Source organism: Mixophyes fleayi, chromosome 1 (genome assembly GCF_038048845.1).
Source record: "Mixophyes fleayi isolate aMixFle1 chromosome 1, aMixFle1.hap1, whole genome shotgun sequence".
Classification (NCBI taxonomy): domain Eukaryota; kingdom Metazoa; phylum Chordata; class Amphibia; order Anura; family Limnodynastidae; genus Mixophyes; species Mixophyes fleayi.
Genome location: NC_134402.1, coordinates 458,283,308 through 458,307,259, shown reverse-complemented (window position 1 = coordinate 458,307,259; position 23,952 = coordinate 458,283,308). Strand labels below are relative to the sequence as shown.

Genomic DNA, 23,952 nt, shown 5'->3' with positions numbered 1-23,952 from the left:
CGCCTGTTCATGCATCTCCAGTTGGATCATGGGGCTGAGCCTGGGGGCAGTGGTGGTTGTCTCTTTATACGGCCAAGGCTTTTGACTCGGTCAAGTGGATCTACTTATGGCAGGTGCTGGGCCGGTTTGGTCAGGGGTCACCATTATCAGATGGATTAAATTATTATATTCCACTCCGGCGGCGAGGGTGTGCATCAATGGCTATACTACAGCCCCGTTTGGTCTGGGTAGGGGCATTCGTCAGGGGTCTCTACTCTCTCCTGCCCTGTTGCTCTGGCCATAGAGCCACTGGCTCTATAGCCACTGGTATTGTTGGCCTCCCTGCATGGAGGATAGTAGATAACGTTGCCCTTTATGCTAATAACATGCTATTGTTCCTTTCTGATTCTACTCATTTGCTTAATAATCTCCTGGAAGTGGTAGACGCCTTCGGACAATTTTCGTGCCTTAGAGTCAACTGAGATAAATCTAGCATTTTCCCTGTACATGGTAAGGTCCCGGTTGATATACCTTCACCTCTCTCGTTGGTAGTGGAAGCTACGCTTTAAATATCTGGGAATCTGGGTCTCTTCACTGCCATCAGAATTCATTTCACTTAATATTGATCCCATTACAAAATATTTTAAATTTAAATCTCAATCTTGGGGTAGGTTGCGTCTTACCATGTCAAGGAAAATGTATCTATTTAAAATGATTATACAGCCTAAATACCTCTATATTTTGCAACACTCTCCTGCACCTCTTCCCAATAAGTTATTTCTCTTCATTAATAAATAGGCTTCCTCCTTTATATGGGGGCTAAATGGCCTAGAATTAAACTTAATACCCTTTGTTGCTCCAAGTCGTCAAGGTGGTTTGGCTCTTCCTAACCTCAAGCTCTACTACCGAGCGGCACAGTTGTCCCATCTGATTGGATAAAAGCTCCAGGAGACAGTATCTTGGTGGAGTTCCTGGCTGAGCAGATGGGGTCTCCTAACACCCCTCTTCAGACGCTCATGGCAGGCAGAAGAGGGTGGGGAATAGCCCCCATTATCAGACAAGTAATAGAGGTATGGTCGTTAGCTTATAATATTTTAGATGGGGATGTATATGGCCCTGATATGTCTCTCTGGTATAACGGTAATCTGCGGGAATTACATAAACGTTCTCACGGTAATATGTTCCAGGGGAGGTGCTCCCTATTTGTGCCATATATTTATTGCGACTGTGCACGTAAATCTTTTGCTCAGTTAAGATAAGAATTTGATTTGCCCATCTCTGCTTTTTTTTCATTATTTACAATTGTGACATCCTATTAATTCACAATTTCCTGTCTTTTACTATCTACTGTGACAAGAAGGAGAATGATTTCCATCCTATACTCCAAACTTAATTCTGAATTTGACCCAGATGTATTACTTTCTCTCAAAATTAGATGGGAGGCTCACTTGGGTCTCTTCTCTGATGAAGACTGGACTCAGGCACTTAAAAGTCTTCGGGACTCAACCTCCGGCATCCGATTCCAACAGGTTCACTTATTTGCATTTCACAGGGTATATTTTACACCAGTTTCTCTGTTTAAAATGGGTGGTAGACAAGACACTAACTGATTCCCATGACATTGACGTCTGGCACCTTGTGTGGGGCTGTCCGGCAGTCCAGTGCTTTTGGGCAGATGTGTGATGTATTTTTGGCACTGTACCAGGTGCCCCCCCCCATACCCCTCTGATCTGTCTGTTTGGTGTCTCATTAGAGGATACCCTAAATAAAATAATTTACAAATATATCTTTATTCTCCCGACACTAGCAAAAGTCATAATAGCCCGCACATGGCTTCCTGCTAATTACCCTAACTTCCAAAAATGGCGAGCTATCGTAAGTGATGTTATAGGCCATGAACGCTACATGTACTGGGTTAGAGGTGCCAGTCATAACTATTATCAGATATGGTTTCACTGGTACAACTCCAAGTATAGAATACATTCTGTAGATGGGGAAGTTTATGTATCTCCTTTTTAGTATATCCACAGGCTTCTCTTTCTGGGTCCCTGGTTAGCATTGTCCTGCACATCCATCTGTTTATGTGTTGTCCTGAGCTACAGTATATGGACAAAAGTATTCAAACGCTTGATCATTACACCAACAGGGACTGTAATGACATTGTATTCAAATGCATAAACTATAGTATGGAGTTGGTTCCCCTTTTGCAGTGATAACAGCTTCCACTCTTCTTGGAAGACTTTCCACAAGATGATGGAGTGTTTCTGTGGGAATTTGTGCCCATTCCTTCTGTAGAGCATTTATGAGGTCAGACACTGATGTTGGACGAGAAGGCCTGGCTCGCAATCTGTTCCAGTTCATCCCAAAGGTGTTCGGTGTGGAAGAACTTGACTGGCCCGCACAGAGCCCTGACCTCAACCCCATCGATCACATCAAACCATGTCTTTGTAGTCCTTGCTTTGTGCACTGGGGCACAATCATGTTGGAATAGAAAAGGGCCTTCTCCAAACTATTGCCACAAAGTTGTAAGCATAGCATTGTCCAAAACGACTTGATATGCTGAAGCGTTAAGATTGCCCTTCACTGGAGATAAGGGGCCTAGCCCAAAGCCTGAAAATCAGAATTCGCCAAACCCAGATTCCCCCTAACTATATATACAATAAAATATTATTATATTCTGGCATCTAATAATTAAGACTTCAGTCATTCAATCTGTTTAATAATAAATCAATACCACTGATATAAAATATTCAATTAAAATAGAATTATAAAATTAGAATAATTGTGTAGCAGCTACACTTTTAGTCAAGAAAAATACCATAAATAAACAAACTGCACATCTGAGTGCCTCATACAGTGTATACAAATATACTTAAATCCATAAACCATTCTAATAAGACAAAAATAAATAAAACACAATTGATATGTTATGGCCAGGTATTTAAATAAAATTAATGAGTACTAGATACTTTCTTGAAACAGAATATTCCCTCAATTGCAACCAAATCGAGTTCATCCTAACTAACTTAGAGTTTATTCTAACCCACAACTACTTTTGGCTTGAGGATCACTTTTTACCTACCATTGCAAGGCACAGCTATGGGCACCAGGTTTGCACCCAGCTATGCAAATCTGTACATGAGCTATTGGGAAAACTAATTTATTTGGTCCAATAATAGCTGGGCTATGATCCTGGTGCTCTGGAAGCCCTACATTGATGATGTGCTGATTATATGGGTGGGTCCAGAGAGAAAACTACAAGAATTCCTTAAACACATCAATACCAATCAATATGGCCTATAATTCACAGTACAATACAGTCAAAATTCTATAGAATTCCTAGACCTCGAAATTTTCATTAAGGATGGTAAATTAGCAACTAGATCTTTAAAAAAAACTGTGGCTGTTTACAGTTTTATCCTATCCGATAGCAATCACCAGCCCAACTGGTTGCACAGTATTCCTTTCAGCCAGTTTACACAGGTCAGACGTAACTGTACTGACATCCAAGATTATATTGCACAAGGGGAGAATTTGAAACAACAATTCCTTGAGAAAAAATATGATGAAGATCTAGAAAACAAGGCCTTCTCCCAGCTTAAAGATACTGATAGGAATTCTTTATTGAAATACAAGGTTTGTGGGCTGCTGAGTGGTAGAGACGGGTATTATATTAATGAGCCGGTAACTGCTGGGTTCGGAGAGGAACGTGACACTTTGTATCAATATGAAAAACTCAGACATTATCTCTGATCGCTGCCGGACCGCGAAGAAACGTCTTTTTAGGAGTCAAACAACGCAGGGACCACTGAGCAATTACCAAGCGCTGTGTGTGGGAAATACTGCCCCCGATCCCCCCTCCACAGGGGTCCGGCCGGGTATCCTGCCGTCTCATCATATTGTTTCCAGATTTGCCGTCTCCTATATTGTATGTAGAGTTGCACAATATTCCACCTCTACAGACAGAACTCATGTGCAGACATATAACACAGTATCTGTAATAAAGCTGATATCTGCCTAAGATGTGTGTCTGTGTTTAATAATATTTGTAGGAGCATCTGGGAATCCCAAGAACAATTGTCTGGTTCAGTATCTACATAATGCAACGTTTGTGGTGATAAGATACAACTCCCATCAGATAGCAGCATCAGCAGTGTCTGTATTCTGACCACTAACATCTGCAGAGAAGGTAACACAGAGTGTGAGGTGGAGGAACAGAGCAGACAGTGCTGAGGATGCAGAGTGGGGTCTGTTACCCAGATCAGGGTCACTCCACGGGTACCAGCACCGACATATTACACCCAAATATCTCTGCCAATATATGGTCTAAGGATTGTAAATATCTCGTCTCTCATGGATCCAGGGACGAAGTAGTGATGAGACATTACATTATATTTAACTTTACCACTATAGAAGAATTAGACAGACCCTGCTGGTACGCAGGTGAGCCTATGGGCTGACAATCTATGTGCTGCATTAAACCGTTCTAGTAGTGTCTGCAATATGCTGAGAAACAGGAAGATCATCCAGTGACAGGAAGTGAATTCATCTGTCTGATGTACACAGGGTGAGGAGGTGTGAGGCACATAGGGTGAGGAGGTGTGAGGAACACAGGGTGTGATGTACACAGGGTGAGGAGGTGTGAGGCACAGAGGGTGTGAGGTACACAGGTAGAGGAGGTGTGAGGCACACAGGTTGTGAGGTACACAGGTAGAGGAGGTGTGAGGCACACAGGGTGTGATGTACATAGGTTGAGGAGGTGTGAGGAGGTATGAGGCACACAGCGTGAGGAGGTATGAGGCACACAGCGTGACGAGGTGTGAAGCACACAGGGTGTGAGGTACACAGGTTGAGGAGGTGTGCGGCACACAGGGTGAGGAGGTGTGAGGCACACAGGGTGAGGAGGTACACAGGGTGAGGAGATGTGAGGCATACAGGGTGTGAGGTACACAAGTTGAGGAGGTGTGAGGTACACACGGTGAGGAGATGTGAGGCACACCGGGTGAGGAGGTACACAGGGTGAGGAGGTGTGAGGCATACAGGGTGTGAGGTACACAAGTTGAGGAGGTGTGAGGTACACAGGGTGAGGAGGTACACAGGGTGAGGAGGTGTGAGGCACACAGGGTGTGAGGTACACAGGTAGAGGAGGTGTGAGGTACACAGGGTGAGGAGATGTGAGTCACACAGGGTGAGGAGGTACACAGGGTGAGGAGATGTGAGGCACACAGGGTGAGGAGGTGTGAGGTACACAGGGTGAGGAGATGTGAGGCACACAGGGTGAGGAGGTACACAGGGTGAGGAGGTGTGAGGCACACAGGGTGGGATGTCAGACTATGAGTAGGTATGTACAGGCCTGTAAGCCTAACATCAGCTATTACACATGATCTGCCGGTCCTGTACTGATAGAATGAACGATGTCCCCCGGGCTGAGAAATAAGGACAAACACACAGGTTTCATACTTATGCTTTTAATATCGTCATGTTACACTACACACACCAGTAACATTAATAAATACTGCAATGGAAATGTTAAAAAAAATATTATACATGTTTTACATATTTCAACGGAAAAACAAACACATCCTGTTCTCAAATAAATAGTACATACAAAAATAAAGGAATAAAAATGACATTTAACCTCTCTTGTGCACAGGGCCATGTACTGCAATCTGCAATGTGTCCCCCCGCTGGGCGAGAGGGGGTTACCCCACAGACCCGGGGAGAGACGTCCAGTGTGTCACGGTCCTGATACAGCTCTGCAAGGGTTAAGCAGTATATTACATGAGTACTGTATACAGCGATATGAAACAGGAGCGGAGGTGTAAATACGCCTGTTGTATACCGACGGGCCACAATATTTACACACACTGATGGCGACACAGCCGGAACCCAAGTCGCCCACATTTTCCTGGACTTTGGGGTCTATCAACTTCAAGAACCCAAAGACCAGGTGACCCATCTCTAGTCTGCGGCAGAGATCAGTCCTCTCCTGACCTCCGAGTGCTCTGCGATTCGCTGGTCTCCAGCTGTGACACCCGTGTGGTATGAGCGCGTGTTCCCGTGATATAGTGTAATAATATAATAACATACAATATACAGCTCCTTACTGGTTTCTATTACATGTTGTAAAATAAGAAGGAAGCGATAAGTACTATCCCAGCAGAGGTGTTATGAGCCAGCTGAACAATCACAATAAGTAATATAATATCTATACAAGGGCTATTGTGAGGCTGGATAATTACACAGACCAGTCCTTGTGGCGATATAAGGTCAATGTGCGTATTAGGAGAATGGACTAATGAAAAGCAATCAGACATGTCCCAATATTTATCAGATCCTGGACGAAATCATCTCTGACCTGTAGGGGGAGCCCTAACCTCTAGGTAACAATGTAACAGTTAATTAGAGGGACAGTAGAAGTTAGTCTGTAATACCTGTGTATATATATATGTTCTAGAGATAAACTATTATATTTCACTCGGGATCAGAAACCGTTTCTTCAGTATTGGCTAAGAAAAGGTCTGGTCCGCTATCTATGCTGGGACTTGTAGTTCCACAGCAGGCAAAAGAGCTACAGGCTGCTCGTGTGTCTGGGAGAGGATGAGATACAATGTTTTCTACAGAGATTCCCACTCATACAACGAGTCTCAGACAGTGACCCTGAATATAAGTCTTTGTATCAACAACAAAATGTCCGTTATTATCAGAACCCGAGAAATGTTTTGTGCTTGGTATTAACTACGCTGTGTGGTGATATAGAGAGATATACGTGTGCCGCAGTGGGTGGGAACTGTCAGAGAACATGCAGGAAAGGAGGATTAAGGGAATTCCAGCTAAAACAGTACAACTACCTTCAGTATATTGGCACAAACACACATTATATATCATATTAGTTGCAGTATTGTCAGGACAGCGCTGAAAGATTTTATTCCAAATCTAAGCAGCTAATGCCATGTGACCAGCTCCCTCCGCATACACCCAACACCGGCAGCATCGTTCAGCTGCTCACGCTATGGTTGGTTTATGTGCAATAATGCAAACCCGTCGTGCAAAGGCTCTTGTGTCACAGCCTTTGCAGCATCCGATGGGGGGAGTTTGGCGGATAGGGGGTCATTCCTCACCGAGTATGGATTAGATCAGTGGTTCCCAAACTCTGTGCCTCGACTCCCTGGGGTGCCTCGGCGATCTCACAAGTGTGCCTCGGCCAGGGCCAGTGGTAAGCAAGGCGAGGGACTACTTGGTAATTATTTTGGCTTAGGGGTGCCTTGAAAAAATTATGGAGTGCCTTCAACTGAAAAAGTTTGGAATCCACTGCATTAGACGTATGAGTGGGCCTTCTTTTATTAACTTTCCTTTGCAGTTCGAAATTTCAATGAGTTTCCGGGGATGGAGACGGCAATTTTGGGGGGAGTTTTCACCTGTGCACCTTTTTAAACACACAAAAGAGCCGCATGTACGGCAGTACTGATATCACCCACTCTCCTGACACATAGATTGATGCTCTGGGAATGTGGCGCGTACCTTAACATGCGCTAAGAGGACAGTAAGTGCGGTCACTCACATAACAGAGCGGTTACTCACATAACACAGCAGAGAGGGTCCTCATATTTGTTATTCCTAAATGACCCAGTGCTATAATCAGGAGGCTACAACTGTTCTACTCTTGGACAATGATGTAGCGTCGCCCCCTGGTGGCAACTCTCAGCTAGGACAAGCAGTACAAGGGAGCTGTTCTCTGTGTTAGTGCTGAACCTCACACTTGGGTATAAAGGACCACTGAGCGCTACACTGTAATAAAACATTACCAGGTAGGATCAGGTTCTGCTGTGCACTTATTCAGGGATCTCCACTGCAATCTATACAACATTGATATTAGATAAGTGATCGCTATCATCATTAAGGAAATACAGTAACAAACTATCCTCTATGATATAATCTCACATGCAGGTTATTATATGTGGCTGATAGTCCGAGAACCAGAGCAGAAGCTTCTCACTAATGGGAATTATTGAAATACATTAAGTCTGTTGTAAAATGAAACTAAACTTTGCAATTAAGGTCACGGTATCTTATATACAGTGCTTTGTTCTGAGGCTCCTCTTATGTTATAGGCTAAGAGGTTTTAGTCACCGACTAATCATCCCCAAGGACAGCAATAGCAACACTGACTCCTGCAGGTCAGAAATACAATGAGGCAGAGATTAACAATGAGATAAGAACGCTAGAGGTGATCTATGAAGCACAGAAGGATCGCTGCACAGTACAGAAGCAGCTCTTTACTTGTGGGTAAATTTCCGCCAGGGTTAAAGAGACGAGATGGGCGGAGAGGGGGCATTATAGGAGAAGGAGTAGGGACAGCAGCGAAGATCCGCACAGAAAGGAGCAAAATCATTGTAGTGAGATAAAGTAACGTATTTGCCACGTGAAAAGGTGAACACCCATTTTCACGCCCCATCAGGAATTATACAACTCTGAGCTTGCGGAAACCAGGTCTTATCCAATACTTATAATGGGACCGTTTTGTACATTGAGCGAGGAAGCAAAAAGCTGACACAGAATTGCTACTTGTTCTACAGGCGGCCCCGATGTTCCCCCATTAAATAAACCCACAAATAAGGACAACCAAGAAGAAAACGTTAATACAAAGTGAAAGATTTTTCCGCATCTCTGCAGCTCCCAGACGCACTTCTAAGAGTGGGCATGTCCCGTGGCCGCACTTCCGCATCTCAACAGTCCGCCCTGCGCACATTAACGTCTGCGTACACATTATTGAGGTGAGACAGTGCGTAACCGAGGTGTTTGGTGGGCTGTGCAAACGTACCCTATATATTGTTTCCCAATTAAATAACAAATTACATTTACATATAGTTCAATGCAAAATATTGAAATCTGGATGTTAATGGGATCTTACAACTATGTATTACAACAAGCAGATCCGGATGTTATATGGAATTGTAATATTATGCTCTATGCACAAATGGAGGATATTTATATTAGGCAGACAGTGTGACCAAACCCCATCTATTGCGCCCTACGCCTCCACATGGCACCGTGTTAAACAAAGGAGAGAGCGCAGTGCACATTCGGGTCAGAGTGCGATATGTGGCACAATGAGATGCATACGTCGCGGACTGAGGGCGCGCGGTCATCCCACGTGTCTATCGTACTCCACCTGTACAGTCCCGGCCATGTTTAGGGATGGAGGATAAATCCAAGTTACATAAAGGTGGAAAACAAAGATAGGGGCATATTTTCTTCTTGTCTTGTCCAGAATCCCTGAGTGCAATTTAACATCCCCACCATGATGTATCCAAGACCCCCACCGACTGACAACATATAACATAAAGGTCCTTTCTGTGCACACTTGGGACACAGAGAACCAAAATGTAGCTGTCGAAGCAAACGCTGTGTTCATTCATGAGCTACAATTCATGGGAAACCTCTGGTAACGGGCCGACCCGTGCTGCCATATATTCGGTACTGTGAGGAACCTACAAAGATTGTGTCACATAGGAGCTGGGGGCGTCATTACAGAACTGATTTACATTACTAGCCATGATTTACATTAATATCCATCTTCACTTTAGCCGTCTTAAGCTCTATACACAGATTACCTAAGCACACATGCAAGAAACTGCGTTCCTCACAGAATATAAGGTGATCCCCTCCATGGACTGGGGGACCCACACCTCCCAGAGCTGGGGTGACCGGGTCACAATATATTACATAAGGGTCAGGGTAAGAGACGAGAGTGAAGGCGTATTGAGCAGCGGAGGGGTGTGAGAGCGGACAGTGCATGGGGTATTTCTCCGTCACTGATAGAATATTGGGTGTTTTCTCTTTGTTTGTAAAATATGGACATAAAACATGGAGACAGAAGAAACCAAATAAGGAGTGCATTATTGGGGGGGTCTAAACCATCATATTCGCCAGCCCCCGAACGCAGACAAACATTCAACGTGATACCAGCCTGAGCGCATCCAATAAACATAACAATGGATACAATACGGGCAGCACTGAGATAACTGTGGGTTCTCAGACGATAAACCGACCGTTCGTGGTCATTGAACATTTCATCCCTTTACAAGATTTTAGCCAAAATGCCGGATTATGTCCAACACGATCTAATTTGGAGGAGTTTGCATTGGAAGCTTCTGTCCTGATGCCAACTCTGTATTCAAAGAACTTGATGTACGGAAAACAATGAGATTAAATACGAAGGGTTTTGAGTGATTGAGGCAATTTTACAAAGAATATAAGACAGGGGGCGATATAGAGACAGTTTCTCTTCCTCATCTGATACTACATGATATTGCTAAATACATGTTCTGGTTCTACATAGGAGTGTCCTGGTGCTTCTACCTAGACCTCCTCTGGTCTACAGACACCAGGCATCTCCCCACCACCGTTACACCCGTCTCTCAGTTACAGAAATGTGTCTAGAGACTGATTTATTCTGGAGAGATTAGTGACGTTTCCTATGTTAGCAGCTCTGGTCCTTGTATCCCTCCCATCAGCCATCGTTCCACGGCCCACGTCATAACAGGAATCGGATAAATTAAGAGAATAGATTATTTTTGGTTTCTCCTGGCTCCATGAACACAAACAGATGCGTGTCCTACCATAGGAGGAAGCAATGGCTGTTAAGATTTACAGTTATCGTGGATCACACAAACACGTGGCACCTCCCTCATTACTGGATATGACAGGCGGTGGAGGAAGTGGCTTGGCAACACATGCAGGTGGGGTTGACGGACTTTGGGGGTATAAGATCCAGATCTTCGTCGTCTGGGATCTCGTCTAACCGGTAGCCGTCCTTCAGCAGTTGGATGTTCAAGTCTTGGTTAATCTGCTGTAGGGAACAGGAAACATTATAAGGATGACAGACTTCAAGAACTAACCTGCACTGTTACCTACAAGGGGTGTCAGTGGGGTACACGCATCAGGGGCGACATCAGTCGGAGCAGATCAAAGGGGATCTCAGACTGCAACAAGTAATTGCCCCGGCATTATATCATGCTGGGGGAAATGGGTCATGTTAGGTGCCTCCAACAAGTGACTGCACAGGCGCCACGGATAATCGTCTGTCTCCCCCAACGTTCTCCTTTCTCATTTCTCTCAGTCACAACCCAATATTAGATCAATAAAACAATGATATCTGTATCCAATTCTCAGTATCTGTCCCCATTCTGTGTGTACAGAGGGGGATGTAATTCTCAGTATCTGTCCTTATTCTGTGTGTACAGAGGGGATGTAATTCTCAGTATATGTCCTTATTCTGTGTGTACAGAGGGGGATGTAATTCTCAGTATCTGTCCTCATTCTGTGTGTACAGCGGGGGATGTAATTCTCAGTATTTGTCCTTATTCTGTGTGTACAGAGGGGATGTAATTCTCAGTATCTGTCCTCATACTGCGTGTACAGAGGGGGATCTAGTTCTCAGTATCTGTCCTTATTCTGTGTGTACAGAGGGGATGTAATTCTCAGTATCTGTCCTTATTCTGTGTGTACAGAGGGGGATGTAATTCTCGGTATCTGTCCTCATTCTGTGTGTACAGAGGGGATGTAATTCTCAGTATCTGTCCTCATACTGCGTGTACACAGGGGGATCTAGTTCTCAGTATCTGTTCTCATTCTGTGTGTACAGAGGGGGATGTAATGCTCAGTATCTGTCCCCATTCTGTGTGTACAGCGGGGGATGTAATTCTCAGTATTTGTCCTTATTCTGAGTGTACAGAGGGGGAGGCAATTCTCAGTATTTGTCCTTATTCTGTGTGTACAGAGGGGGATGTAATTCTCAGTATTTGTCCTTATTCTGCGTGTACAGTGGGGGATGTAATTCTTAGTATCTGTCCTCACTCTGTGTGTACAGAGGGGGATGTAATTCTCAGTATCTGTCCTCATTCTGTGTGTACAGAGGGGATGTAATTCTCAGTATCTGTCCTCATACTGCGTGTACAGAGGGGGATCTAGTTCTCATTCTGTGTGTACAGTGGGGGATGTAATTCTCAGTATCTGTCCTCATTCTGAGTGTACAGAGGGGATGTAATTCTCAGTATCTGTCCTCATACTGCGTGTACAGAGGGGGATCTAGTTCTCATTCTGTGTGTACAGTGGGGGATGTAATTCTTAGTATCTGTCCTCATTCTGAGTGTACAGAGGGGAATCTAGTTCTCAGTATCTGTGTGTATAGCAAGTCGATGACTTACCTCAGCTGAGGAATATCCTGAAGATGAATATCTGGACATATCAAAGTCGTCATCACTTGTGGGATGGAAAATATGTCATCATTAGATCATAATATCCATTATATATAGATATAAATATATCACACAATACTGTGCAAAAGTTTTAGGCAGCTGAGAACAAAATTCTGCAAAGTAAGAATGCTTCAAAAATAGTGTTTACAGTTTATTTTTTATCAATTAACAAAATGCAAAGTGAATGAACAGAAAAGAAACCTAATACAAATCAATATTTGGTGACCACCCTTTGTCTTGCAAACAACATTAGTTCTTCTAGGTACACTTGCACAAAATCAGGAATTTGTACGATTAACCAATCATCCCAAACAGATGATAATAATCATCATTTTCATATGTAGGCTGAAACACAGTTATTAACTGAAATAGAAACAGTTGTGTAGGAGGCTTAAAACTGGGTGAGGAACAGCCAAACTCTGCTACAAAGGAGGTTGGGGAAGACGGGTTCATGTCACAGATCATACACCCAGGTCATACAACATGGCAGGACTGAGCACAGCAACATGACACAAGGTAGTTATACTGCATCAGCAAGGTCTCTCCCAGGCAGAGATTTCAAAGCAGGCTGGGGCTTCAAGATGTGCTGTTGAAGCTCTTTTGAAGAAGTACAATGAAACAGGCAACGTTGAGGACTGTAGACGCCAGGGTCGGGCACGGAACCTTAGATGAAAGACACATCAAGCTTCCTGCACTACAAAATTGGAAGATGTCCAGCAGTCCCATCATCTCAGAACTGATATAAACAGTGGGACCCAGGTACACCCACCTACTGTTCAGAGAAGCCAGAAGTGGTCATCATGGAAGAATTGCGGTGAAAAAGCCAACCTTCCATGTGGAAACATGGACCAAGCGACTCAACTATGCACGAAAACATTGGAACTGGGGGGCAGAAAAATGGCAGCAGGTGCTCTGGACTGATGAGTTAAAATTTTAAATATTTGGCTGTAACTGAAGGCAGTTTGTTCGCCGAAGGGCTGGAGAGTGGTACAATAATAAGTGTCTGCAGGCAACAGTGAAGCAGGGTGGAGGTTCCTTGTAAGTTTGGGGCTGCATTTCAGCAAGTGGGGTTGGAAATTTGGTCAGGATTAATGGTGTCCTCATTGCTGAGAAATACAGGCAGGTGCTTATCCATCATACAATACCATCAGGGAGGTGTCTGATTAACACCAAATTTATTCTGCAACAGGACGACGACCTCAAACATACAGCCAATGTCATTAAGAACTATCTTCAGTGTAAGGAAGAACAAGGAGTCCTGGAAGTGATGATATGGCCCCCACAGAGCCCTGATCTCCAGTCTGTCTGGGATTACATGAAGAGACAGAAGGATTTGAGCCAGCTACATCCACAGATCTGTGGTTAGTTCTCCAAGATGTTTGGAACAACCTCCCTGCCGAGATCCTTCAAAAACTGTGTGCAAGTGTCCCTAGAAGAATTGATGCATTGATTCCGGGTTTGAAGGAAAAGGGCAGTCACACCAAATATTGATTTGATTTAGACTTCTCTTCTGTTCATTCATGTTATTAATTAATAAAAATAAGCTATTAACAATTTTCTAAAAAACTGACTGCACACATCCTCACAGCCGCCAAATCCCTTATAGCCCTTAACTGGAAACGCAGCTCTTCTCCATCTTTCTCTGCCCTTAAAAAGCAAATATGACATGTGGCAACCTTGGAAGAAATTGCTTACTACTTACTTGCTTGTTTTGCGTAACCTCTGTCGTGTAAGGGCTCCTTGGCAGTTCGCAGAGTGCTTGTTCCCCTCTGACCCTTAACGACCTTGAAATGACCCATGTGTGGCGATCAGGATTCTGCTCCTGCTCTGCCACCCTTTGACCCTCTAACATTTACATATTACCTTCTTTCCGATCACATTCTTGCATCAACTTTTGTGGTCTTCCCTTTCCCTTCTAATTTTCCTTCACCCCCCCCCCCCCCCCTATTTTTTGCATTATTGTCTGTTATACTTAAAGAAAAGCAAGAATAATGAAAATATTGTCAATTTATGTTCCAAGTTTTTTCAGGACGCCTTCTCTGGATTTCACTACAATGTTAATGTCCTTTTATGTACACATTGTAATCTTCACACTTCGTATCTTATATGCCTTCTATTGTTTGACCATTCAAAATAAAGAATTTAAAAAAAATAAATAAAAAACAAACTATTAACACCTCTATTTTTTAAACCATGTTTACTGTGCAGCGTTTTATCCCACACCCACCTAAAACACACACACACCTAAGACTTAAGCACACTACATATATATATATATATATATATATATATATATATATATATATATATATATATTTATTTATACACACACACACACACATATACAGAGAGAGAAAGAGAGAGAGAGAGACATCTATAGAGACAGACAGATATACACTATATGGACAAAAGTATTTGGCCACACCTGTTAATTGTTGAATTGAGGTGTTTCAATCAGACCCATTGCCAGAGATGTATAAAATCCAGCACCAACCGTGCAGTCTCCATTTGCAAACATTTGTGATACAAAATGGGTCGTTCTGAAGAGCACAGTGACTACAAGCGTGGTACTGTGATAGGATACCCCCTGTGTAATAAGGTTTGTGAAATTTCCTCCCTGCTGGATATTCCACGGTCAACTGTAAGGGATAATATTAGAAAGTGGAAGCGTTTAGGAACAACAGCAACTCAGCCACGAAGAGGAAGACCACGTAACATCACAGAGTGGGGTCAACGACTGCTAAGGCGCATGGTGCGTAAAAGTCACCAACGCTCTGCTGATTCCATAGCTGAAGAGTTCTGAACTTCCACTGGCATTAATGTAAGCACAAAAACTGTGCGTCGTGAGCTTAATGGATGGGTTTCCATGGCCGAGCAGCTGCATGCAGCCTCACATCACCAAGACCAATGCCGAGCATCGGATGGAGTGGTGTAAAGCACACCGACACTGGACTGTGGAGCAGTGGAAACGTGTTCTGTGGAGTGATGAATCACACATCTCTATTTGGCAGTCAGATGGGTGAGTCTGGGTTTGGCAGATGCCGGGAGAACGTTACATGCCTGACTGCATTATGCCAACTGTGAAGTTTGGTGGAGGGGGGATAATGGTATGGGGCTGTTTTTCAGAGTTTGGGCTAGGCCCCTTATCTCCAGTGAAGGGCGATCTTACTGCTTCAGCATACCGAGTCATTCTGGACAATGCGATGCTTCCAACTTTGTGGTAACAGTTTGGGGAAGGCCCTATTCTATTCCAACATGACTGTAGTCCTTGCTTTGTGCACTGGGGCACAAAGACATGGTTTGATCAGTTCGGTGTGGAAGAACTTGACTGGCCCACACAGAACCCTGACCTCAACCCCATCGAAAACTTTTGGGATGAAATGGAACGGAGATTGTGAGCCAGGTCTTCTCATCCAACATCAGTGTCTGACCTCATAAATACTCTACAGAATGAATGGCCACAAATACCCACAGTAACACTCCAACATCTTGTGGAGCCTTCCAAAAAGAGTGAAAGCTGTTATTGCTGAAAAAGGGAGAAAAGGGAGACCAACCCCATATTAAAGTATATGTATCAGAATATAATATCATTACAGTCCCTGTTGGGGTAATGGTCAAGCGTCCAAATACTTTTGTCCATACAGTGTATATAGAGACAGACAGATATCTATAGACAGACAGATATATGAGATAATTACCTGTCTGTGTCCAGGGCTACAAGGGGTTTTTCATCTGGGCTCTGGTCTAGGGAGGAGTAACCTTTGTTTGGGACGACCAGTCTGGAAAGCGATAAAATAATATTATTACTCAGAGAGTTATCAGTATTACTCAGAGCGGTATCTATATTATTAGTAGCAAACAGTATGTGGACAATGTCTCACATCATTTACAGGTAGAAGTAAATAATGATATATATATATATATATATATATATATATATAATGGTTATAAAGAGAGATAGGAGAATGGAGCTGGTGCTTCATCAGGAAGATGGCAGATTAGTTATCAGACAATGCTGACAGATACACCACTATAGATCCGGTATAATGACGTATATTTATCTGACATCTGTGAGTAAATGTATTAATCTGTGATTTCTGCAACTTGCGATATTCGGCGACTTTGACAGCTAAATTTAAAATGGCAATGTATTTAAAGTTAAAACTTGCCCTTAGACACGTTGCCGTTTTAAATTTAGCTGTCAAAGTTGCAGAATATTGGCACGTTGCTAAAATTGGAGCATAATACATTTACCCCACTTGTCACAGGGTCAGTCCCGTGTACTATCCTGCGCTCTGGGGCACATCTGGAAGTGTGCGGTCCGGCAGCGGTGGGACAGAGAGCCCCAGGAACGTAGTCTCCCGTATAGTACGCTCCCCCACTTGTTCACACACGGTAATACAAGCTCATGAAGTGTAGAACCGAGCAGTAGGTCCTGTGTGTAATATACAGGATGAGGCATTATACGTAGTAACAGGAAAACGGTATCAGTGTTCCTGGGGCCCCTTCACAACCATCCTCCAGCCCCCTGAGCTCTACCACCACCCAGCTCGCTCGGCAATGTCCCAGTGTAACATCCAGGTACACGAGAGCAGACTTCACTCATCAAACCTTTAGGTCTTGACGGCCTGCGGGCACCATGTATGGTAAGGTCAGGGAGCCTGAGGCGGGCATGCCTCAAGCACGCACCTCAGTCCCTGATCATGTTGGAAGGATGTCATAGAGCTCTATATAAAATATGCCACAAGCCAACCCTGCTCTCTCACAGCCCATGGGGGTCTTCTCCCATAGCATGATGCGTGGGTCTCTCAGACATTCATCCAATGTGCGACAGAGACTCCCCAGAAGATGATAGAGCCAGGCTGACCTGTGGGTGGCTTAGGATGGTCGTACAATGATGTCAGGAGAGCTCCCGGCTCTCACACAGAAAAACATAGGTAACGTTGTCCCATGTTTGGGGGTCACTATATAATAGTTATTATTTTTCTCCTCCACAATTAGCATTTTCTATAATTCTTCTCAGACTTCAAAATTATTAAATGGTCCTAAAGGTCCCATGTCTGCAGCCCCTCTCCTCATAACCCTGATCATTACTCCGCCTGTCCCTGGGCACTTCCATCCGTCCCACCGGCTGCTAGCAGACGCTCTTCTGTTTCCTGCACTGTGTGTGATATATCTGTAACATAATGAGGGCCGCCAATTAGAAAGTAATGTCCTTCATTCATCATTTAGAATCCATTATTATACAATTATCTGCGCCCCTTTATTACCGATCTATGTTATTAAGCACTGGCTGCGATAGATGATAAGGGGGAGCGCTGGATTTCTGGCTTTCTTCTGCCCAAAACCAGAGCGAGATTAAGGGGGAGGTCTGGGACCCTCCTCTCACAGGGCCACCCCCCCGGATAAGCTCAAAGGCTGCCAGCAGAGGGCAGTATAGTACGTGTCGCTGGCCCCTCCTCCGGGACCTTATGATTCGTTCCTCCCTCCTCCTATCGCCTTCACTGACACGTCACGCGGGACACACACCACATGACAGGCGCTGTCTCATGCACGCAGGCTGCAGAGGAGTCTGTCTCTGCTACACAGCACGGCTGGAACAAGGTAAGTGTGAGGGACGAGAGGGGGTCTTTATGTAATGTAGGTTATTAATATAATGGTGGAGTGTGGGTTTTTGGGGTGATTGCAGGAATATTTAATTTAATAGTGGGGCCTTTTCATGTAAGGTGAGGCGATTAAATATATTTATTACATTTAAATACGATTACTTTATTGCCGGGGCTGTTTGGGGGAGGGAAATATGTTTATTTATCAAAAATAAATACTATTAATTTCATGTTGGGGCTGGCTGCAGGGAAGGAGGCCTAATTATTAAACAAAGGTGCTATTGATTTAATGCTGGGGCTGGTTAGGTCTTTCTATATTTTCATGTACCTCTTACACCAAAGAACCCCCCCCCCCCTCTGAAGTTGCCCTGGGCCCCCCCAAAGCCTTAATCCAGCTCTCCCCACAACACCAGCAACTGGCAGGATTCTACTACAACACCAGCATCTGGCAGGATTCTACTACGTCGTCTGCAACTGGCAGGCTTCTACTACAACACCGGCATCTCGCAGGCTTCTACTACAACACCGGCAACTGGCAGGCTTATACTACAACACCAGCAACTGGCAGGATTCTACTACAACACCGGCAACTGGCAGGATTCTACTACAACGCTGGCATCTCGCAGGCTTCTACTACAACACCAGCAACTGGCATGCTTCTACTACAACACCGGCAACTGGCAGGCTTCTACTACAACACCGGCAACTGGCAGGCTTCTACTACAACACCGGCAACTGGCAGGCTTCTACTACAACACCAGCAACTGGCAGGATTCTACTACAACACCAGCAACTGGCAGGCTTCTACTACAACGCTGGCATCTCGCAGGCTTCTACTACAACACCGGCAACTGGCAGGATTCTACTACAACACCAGCAACTGGCAGGCTTCTACTACGTCGTCGGCAACTGGCAGGCTTCTACTACAACACCGGCAACTGGCAGGCTTCTACTACAACACCAGCAACTGGCAGGCTTCTACTACAACACCGGCAACTGGCAGGATTCTACTACAACGCTGGCATCTCGCAGGCTTCTACTACAACGCTGGCAACTGGCAGGATTCTACTACAACACCAGCAACTGGCATGCTTCTACTACAACACCGGCAACTGGCAGGCTTCTACTACAACACCGGCAACTGGCAGGCTTCTACTACAACGCTGGCATCTCACAGGCTTCTACTACAACGCTGGCAACTGGCAGGCTTCTACTACAACACCAGCAACTGGCAGGCTTCTACTACAACGCTGGCATCTCGCAGGCTTCTACTACAACGCTGGCATCTCGCAGGCTTCTACTACAACGCTGGCAACTGGCAGGCTTCTACTACAACGCTGGCATCTCGCAGGCTTCTACTACAACGCTGGCAACTGGCAGGCTTCTACTACAACGCTGGCAACTGGCAGGCTTCTACTACAACACCAGCAACTGGCAGGATTCTACTACAACACCGGCATCTCGCAGGCTTCTACTACAACGCTGGCATCTCGCAGGCTTCTACTACAACGCTGGCAACTGGCAGGCTTCTACTACAACACCAGCAACTGGCAGGCTTCTACTACAACACCAGCAACTGGCAGGATTCTACTACAACACCGGCAACTGGCAGGATTCTACTACAACACCGGCATCTCGCAGGCTTCTACTACAACGCTGGCAACTGGCAGGCTTCTACTACAACGCTGGCATCTCGCAGGCTTCTACTACAACGCCGGCAACTGGCAGGCTTCTACTACAACACCAGCAACTGGCAGGCTTCTACTACAACACCAGCAACTGGCAGGATTCTACTACAACACCGGCAACTGGCAGGCTTCTACTACAACACCAGCAACTGGCAGGCTTCTACTACAACACCAGCAACTGGCAGGATTCTACTACAACACCGGCATCTCGCAGGCTTCTACTACAACGCTGGCAACTGGCAGGCTTCTACTACAACACCAGCAACTGGCAGGCTTCTACTACAACACCAGCAACTGGCAGGATTCTACTACAACACCGGCATTTTGCAGGCTTCTACTACAACACCGGCAACTGGCAGGCTTCTACTACAACACCAGCAACTGGCAGGCTTCTACTACAACACCAGCAACTGGCAGGATTCTACTACAACACCGGCAACTGGCAGGATTCTACTACAACACCGGCATCTCGCAGGCTTCTACTACAACGCTGGCAACTGGCAGGCTTCTACTACAACACCAGCAACTGGCAGGATTCTACTACAACACCAGCAACTGGCAGGATTCTACTACAACACCGGCAACTGGCAGGATTCTACTACAACACCGGCATCTCACAGGCTTCTACTACAACGCTGGCAACTGGCAGGCTTCTACTACAACACCAGCAACTGGCAGGCTTCTACTACAACACCAGCAACTGGCAGGCTTCTACTACAACACCAGCAACTGGCAGGCTTCTACTACAACACCAGCAACTGGCAGGCTTCTACTACAACACCAGCAACTGGCAGGATTCTACTACAACACCGGCATCTCGCAGGCTTCTACTACAACGCTGGCATCTCGCAGGCTTCTACTACAACGCTGGCAACTGGCAGGCTTCTACTACAACACCAGCAACTGGCAGGCTTCTACTACAACACCAGCAACTGGCAGGATTCTACTACAACACCGGCAACTGGCAGGATTCTACTACAACACCGGCATCTCGCAGGCTTCTACTACAACGCTGGCAACTGGCAGGCTTCTACTACAACGCTGGCATCTCGCAGGCTTCTACTACAACGCCGGCAACTGGCAGGCTTCTACTACAACACCAGCAACTGGCAGGCTTCTACTACAACACCAGCAACTGGCAGGATTCTACTACAACACCGGCAACTGGCAGGCTTCTACTACAACACCAGCAACTGGCAGGCTTCTGCTACAACACCAGCAACTGGCAGGATTCTACTACAACACCGGCATCTCGCAGGCTTCTACTACAACGCTGGCAACTGGCAGGCTTCTACTACAACACCAGCAACTGGCAGGCTTCTACTACAACACCAGCAACTGGCAGGATTCTACTACAACACCGGCAACTGGCAGGATTCTACTACAACACCGGCATCTCGCAGGCTTCTACTACAACGCTGGCAACTGGCAGGCTTCTACTACAACACCAGCAACTGGCAGGATTCTACTACAACACCAGCAACTGGCAGGATTCTACTACAACACCGGCAACTGGCAGGATTCTACTACAACACCGGCATCTCACAGGCTTCTACTACAACGCTGGCAACTGGCAGGCTTCTACTACAACACCAGCAACTGGCAGGCTTCTACTACAACACCAGCAACTGGCAGGCTTCTACTATAACACCAGCAACTGGCAGGCTTCTACTACAACACCAGCAACTGGCAGGCTTCTACTACAACACCAGCAACTGGCAGGCTTCTACTACAACACCAGCAACTGGCAGGATTCTACTACAACACCGGCATCTCGCAGGCTTCTACTACAACGCTGGCAACTGGCAGGCTTCTACTACAACGCTGGCATCTCGCAGGCTTCTACTACAACGCTGGCAACTGGCAGGCTTCTACTACAACACCAGCAACTGGCAGGCTTCTACTACAACACCAGCAACTGGCAGGATTCTACTACAACACCGGCAACTGGCAGGCTTCTACTACAACACCAGCAACTGGCAGGATTCTACTACAACACCGGCAACTGGCAGGATTCTACTACAACACCAGCAGCTGGCAGGATTCTACTACAACACCGGCAACTGGCAGGATTCTACTACAACACCGGCATCTCGCAGGCTTCTACTACAACACCAGCAACTGGCAGGCTTCTACTACAACACCAGCAACTGGCAGGATTCTACTACAACACCGGCAACTGGCAGGCTTCTACTACAACACCAGCAACTGGCAGGCTTCTACTACAACACCGGCAACTGGCAGGATTCTACTACAACACCGGCATCTCGCAGGCTTCTACTACAACGCTGGCAACTGGCAGGCTTCTACTACAACACCAGCAACTGGCAGGATTCTACTACAACACCAGCAACTGGCAGGATTCTACTACAACACCGGCAACTGGCAGGATTCTACTACAACACCGGCATCTCACAGGCTTCTACTACAACACCAGCAACTGGCAGGATTCTACTACAACACCGGCATCTCGCAGGCTTCTACTACAACACCAGCATCTCACAGGCTTCTACTACAACACCGGCAACTGGCAGGCTTCTACTACAACACCGGCAACTGGCAGGATTCTACTACAACACCGGCATCTCACAGGCTTCTACTACAACACCAGCAACTGGCAGGATTCTACTACAACACCGGCATCTCGCAGGCTTCTACTACAACACCGGCATCTCACAGGCTTCTACCACAACACCGGCAACTGGCAGGCTTCTACTACAACACCGGCAACTGGCAGGCTTCTACTACAACACCAGCAACTGGCAGGATTCTACTACAACACCGGCAACTGGCAGGCTTCTACTACAACACCGGCAACTGGCAGGCTTCTACTACAACACCAGCAACTGGCAGGATTCTACTACAACACCGGCAGCTGGCAGGATTCTACTACAACACCGGCATCTCGCAGGCTTCTACTACAACGCTGGCAACTGGCAGGCTTCTACTACAACACCAGCAACTGGCAGGATTCTACTACAACACCGGCAACTGGCAGGATTCTACTACAACACCGGCATCTCTCAGGCTTCTACTACAACACCGGCATCTCGCAGGCTTCTACTACAACGCTGGCAACTGGCAGGCTTCTACTACAACACCAGCAACTGGCAGGATTCTACTACAACACCAGCAACTGGCAGGATTCTACTACAACACCGGCAACTGGCAGGATTCTACTACAACACCGGCAACTGGCAGGATTCTACTACAACACCGGCAACTGGCAGGATTCTACTACAACACCAGCAACTGGCAGGATTCTACTACAACACCAGCAACTGGCAGGATTCTACTACAACACCGGCAACTGGCAGGATTCTACTACAACACCGGCATCTCACAGGCTTCTACTACAACACCAGCAACTGGCAGGATTCTACTACAACACCGGCATCTCGCAGGCTTCTACTACAACGCTGGCAACTGGCAGGATTCTACTACAACACCAGCAACTGGCAGGCTTCTACTACAACGCTGGCAACTGGCAGGATTCTACTACAACACCAGCAACTGGCAGGCTTCTACTACAACGCTGGCAACTGGCATGCTTCTACTACAACACCAGCAACTGGCAGGATTCTACTACAACGCTGGCAACTGGCAGGCTTCTACTACAACACCAGCAACTGGCAGGCTTCTACTACAACGCTGGCAACTGGCAGGCTTCTACTATGTCATCGGCAACTGGCAGGCTACTACTACGTTGTCGGCAACTGGCAGGATTCTACTACAACACCGGCATCTCGCAGGCTTCTTGGAAGTGGAAGAGAGCTGAATCAGTATTTTCTCAAAAAACCTTTTCTTATTCAGTTCTATATTACTATAGGGATGAAAATAGTAGAATTAATTAAGCTATTAATTTAAAAAAAGGGAAAATTGAACTAAAAACTATTTTCCATACATCATCGCACATGGTGACCAGCGGACCCTTATTGTTCTTTCTCTGTTTAGTAATCAGCCACATGTGTTACCTGTATATATACTATATGTCTCTCTTGGGTTCTACACCTGAACTGCCCTGGTAGCAGCATCACTACATGCAATTGAGGTCCTTATTTTACCTCGTACCTCCTGTTTTTATATCCATCAGCAGAGTCATGGAACCACCCCAGCTGTGATAAGAGACAGATCCCAGCCGCACATCGTTACCTTGTTCTGGCCATAACATTGTTCTTCTTGGGCTGCTGGTTGACTGGACTCCCTACGTTCCCGTTCTTCAGAGATCCCTTCCTGGCCATCTCCCGCTGCTTCTCTGTGAGGATAGAGGATACAGTCAGCCAGACACCATGACCAGTCACAGTGCTGTTAGTATTACAGAGAGAGGAAATACAATTATGCAGAGCTCCGTGCCCTTGGCATTCAAGTTTATAAATACCCTCTCCACTGGCTCCCAAAGTGTATTATACCATCCGTCCT

The 23,952-nt window shown here is 45.7% G+C and overlaps 1 protein-coding gene across 2 annotated transcripts; it reads right to left on the bottom strand.

Annotated features, from left to right (window-relative positions):
• Positions 1-5,431: 5,431 nt before the first annotated feature.
• FAM219A (family with sequence similarity 219 member A) lies at positions 5,432-23,784 on the bottom strand. 2 transcript variants are annotated; one of them, XM_075187214.1, is made up of 4 exons: positions 23,686-23,784; positions 15,938-16,018; positions 12,189-12,243; positions 5,432-10,831 (listed from the first exon to the last, which is right to left on the bottom strand). In XM_075187214.1, exons 1-4 carry the CDS (start codon positions 23,772-23,774, stop codon positions 10,673-10,675), a joined length of 384 nt encoding a protein of 127 aa, XP_075043315.1. In that variant the 5' UTR covers positions 23,775-23,784; the 3' UTR covers positions 5,432-10,672. The 2 variants fall into 2 exon arrangements, with proteins under 2 accessions (XP_075043315.1, XP_075043322.1); XM_075187221.1 differs by having other exon boundaries at positions 5,432-10,828.
• Positions 23,785-23,952: the final 168 nt, after the last annotated feature.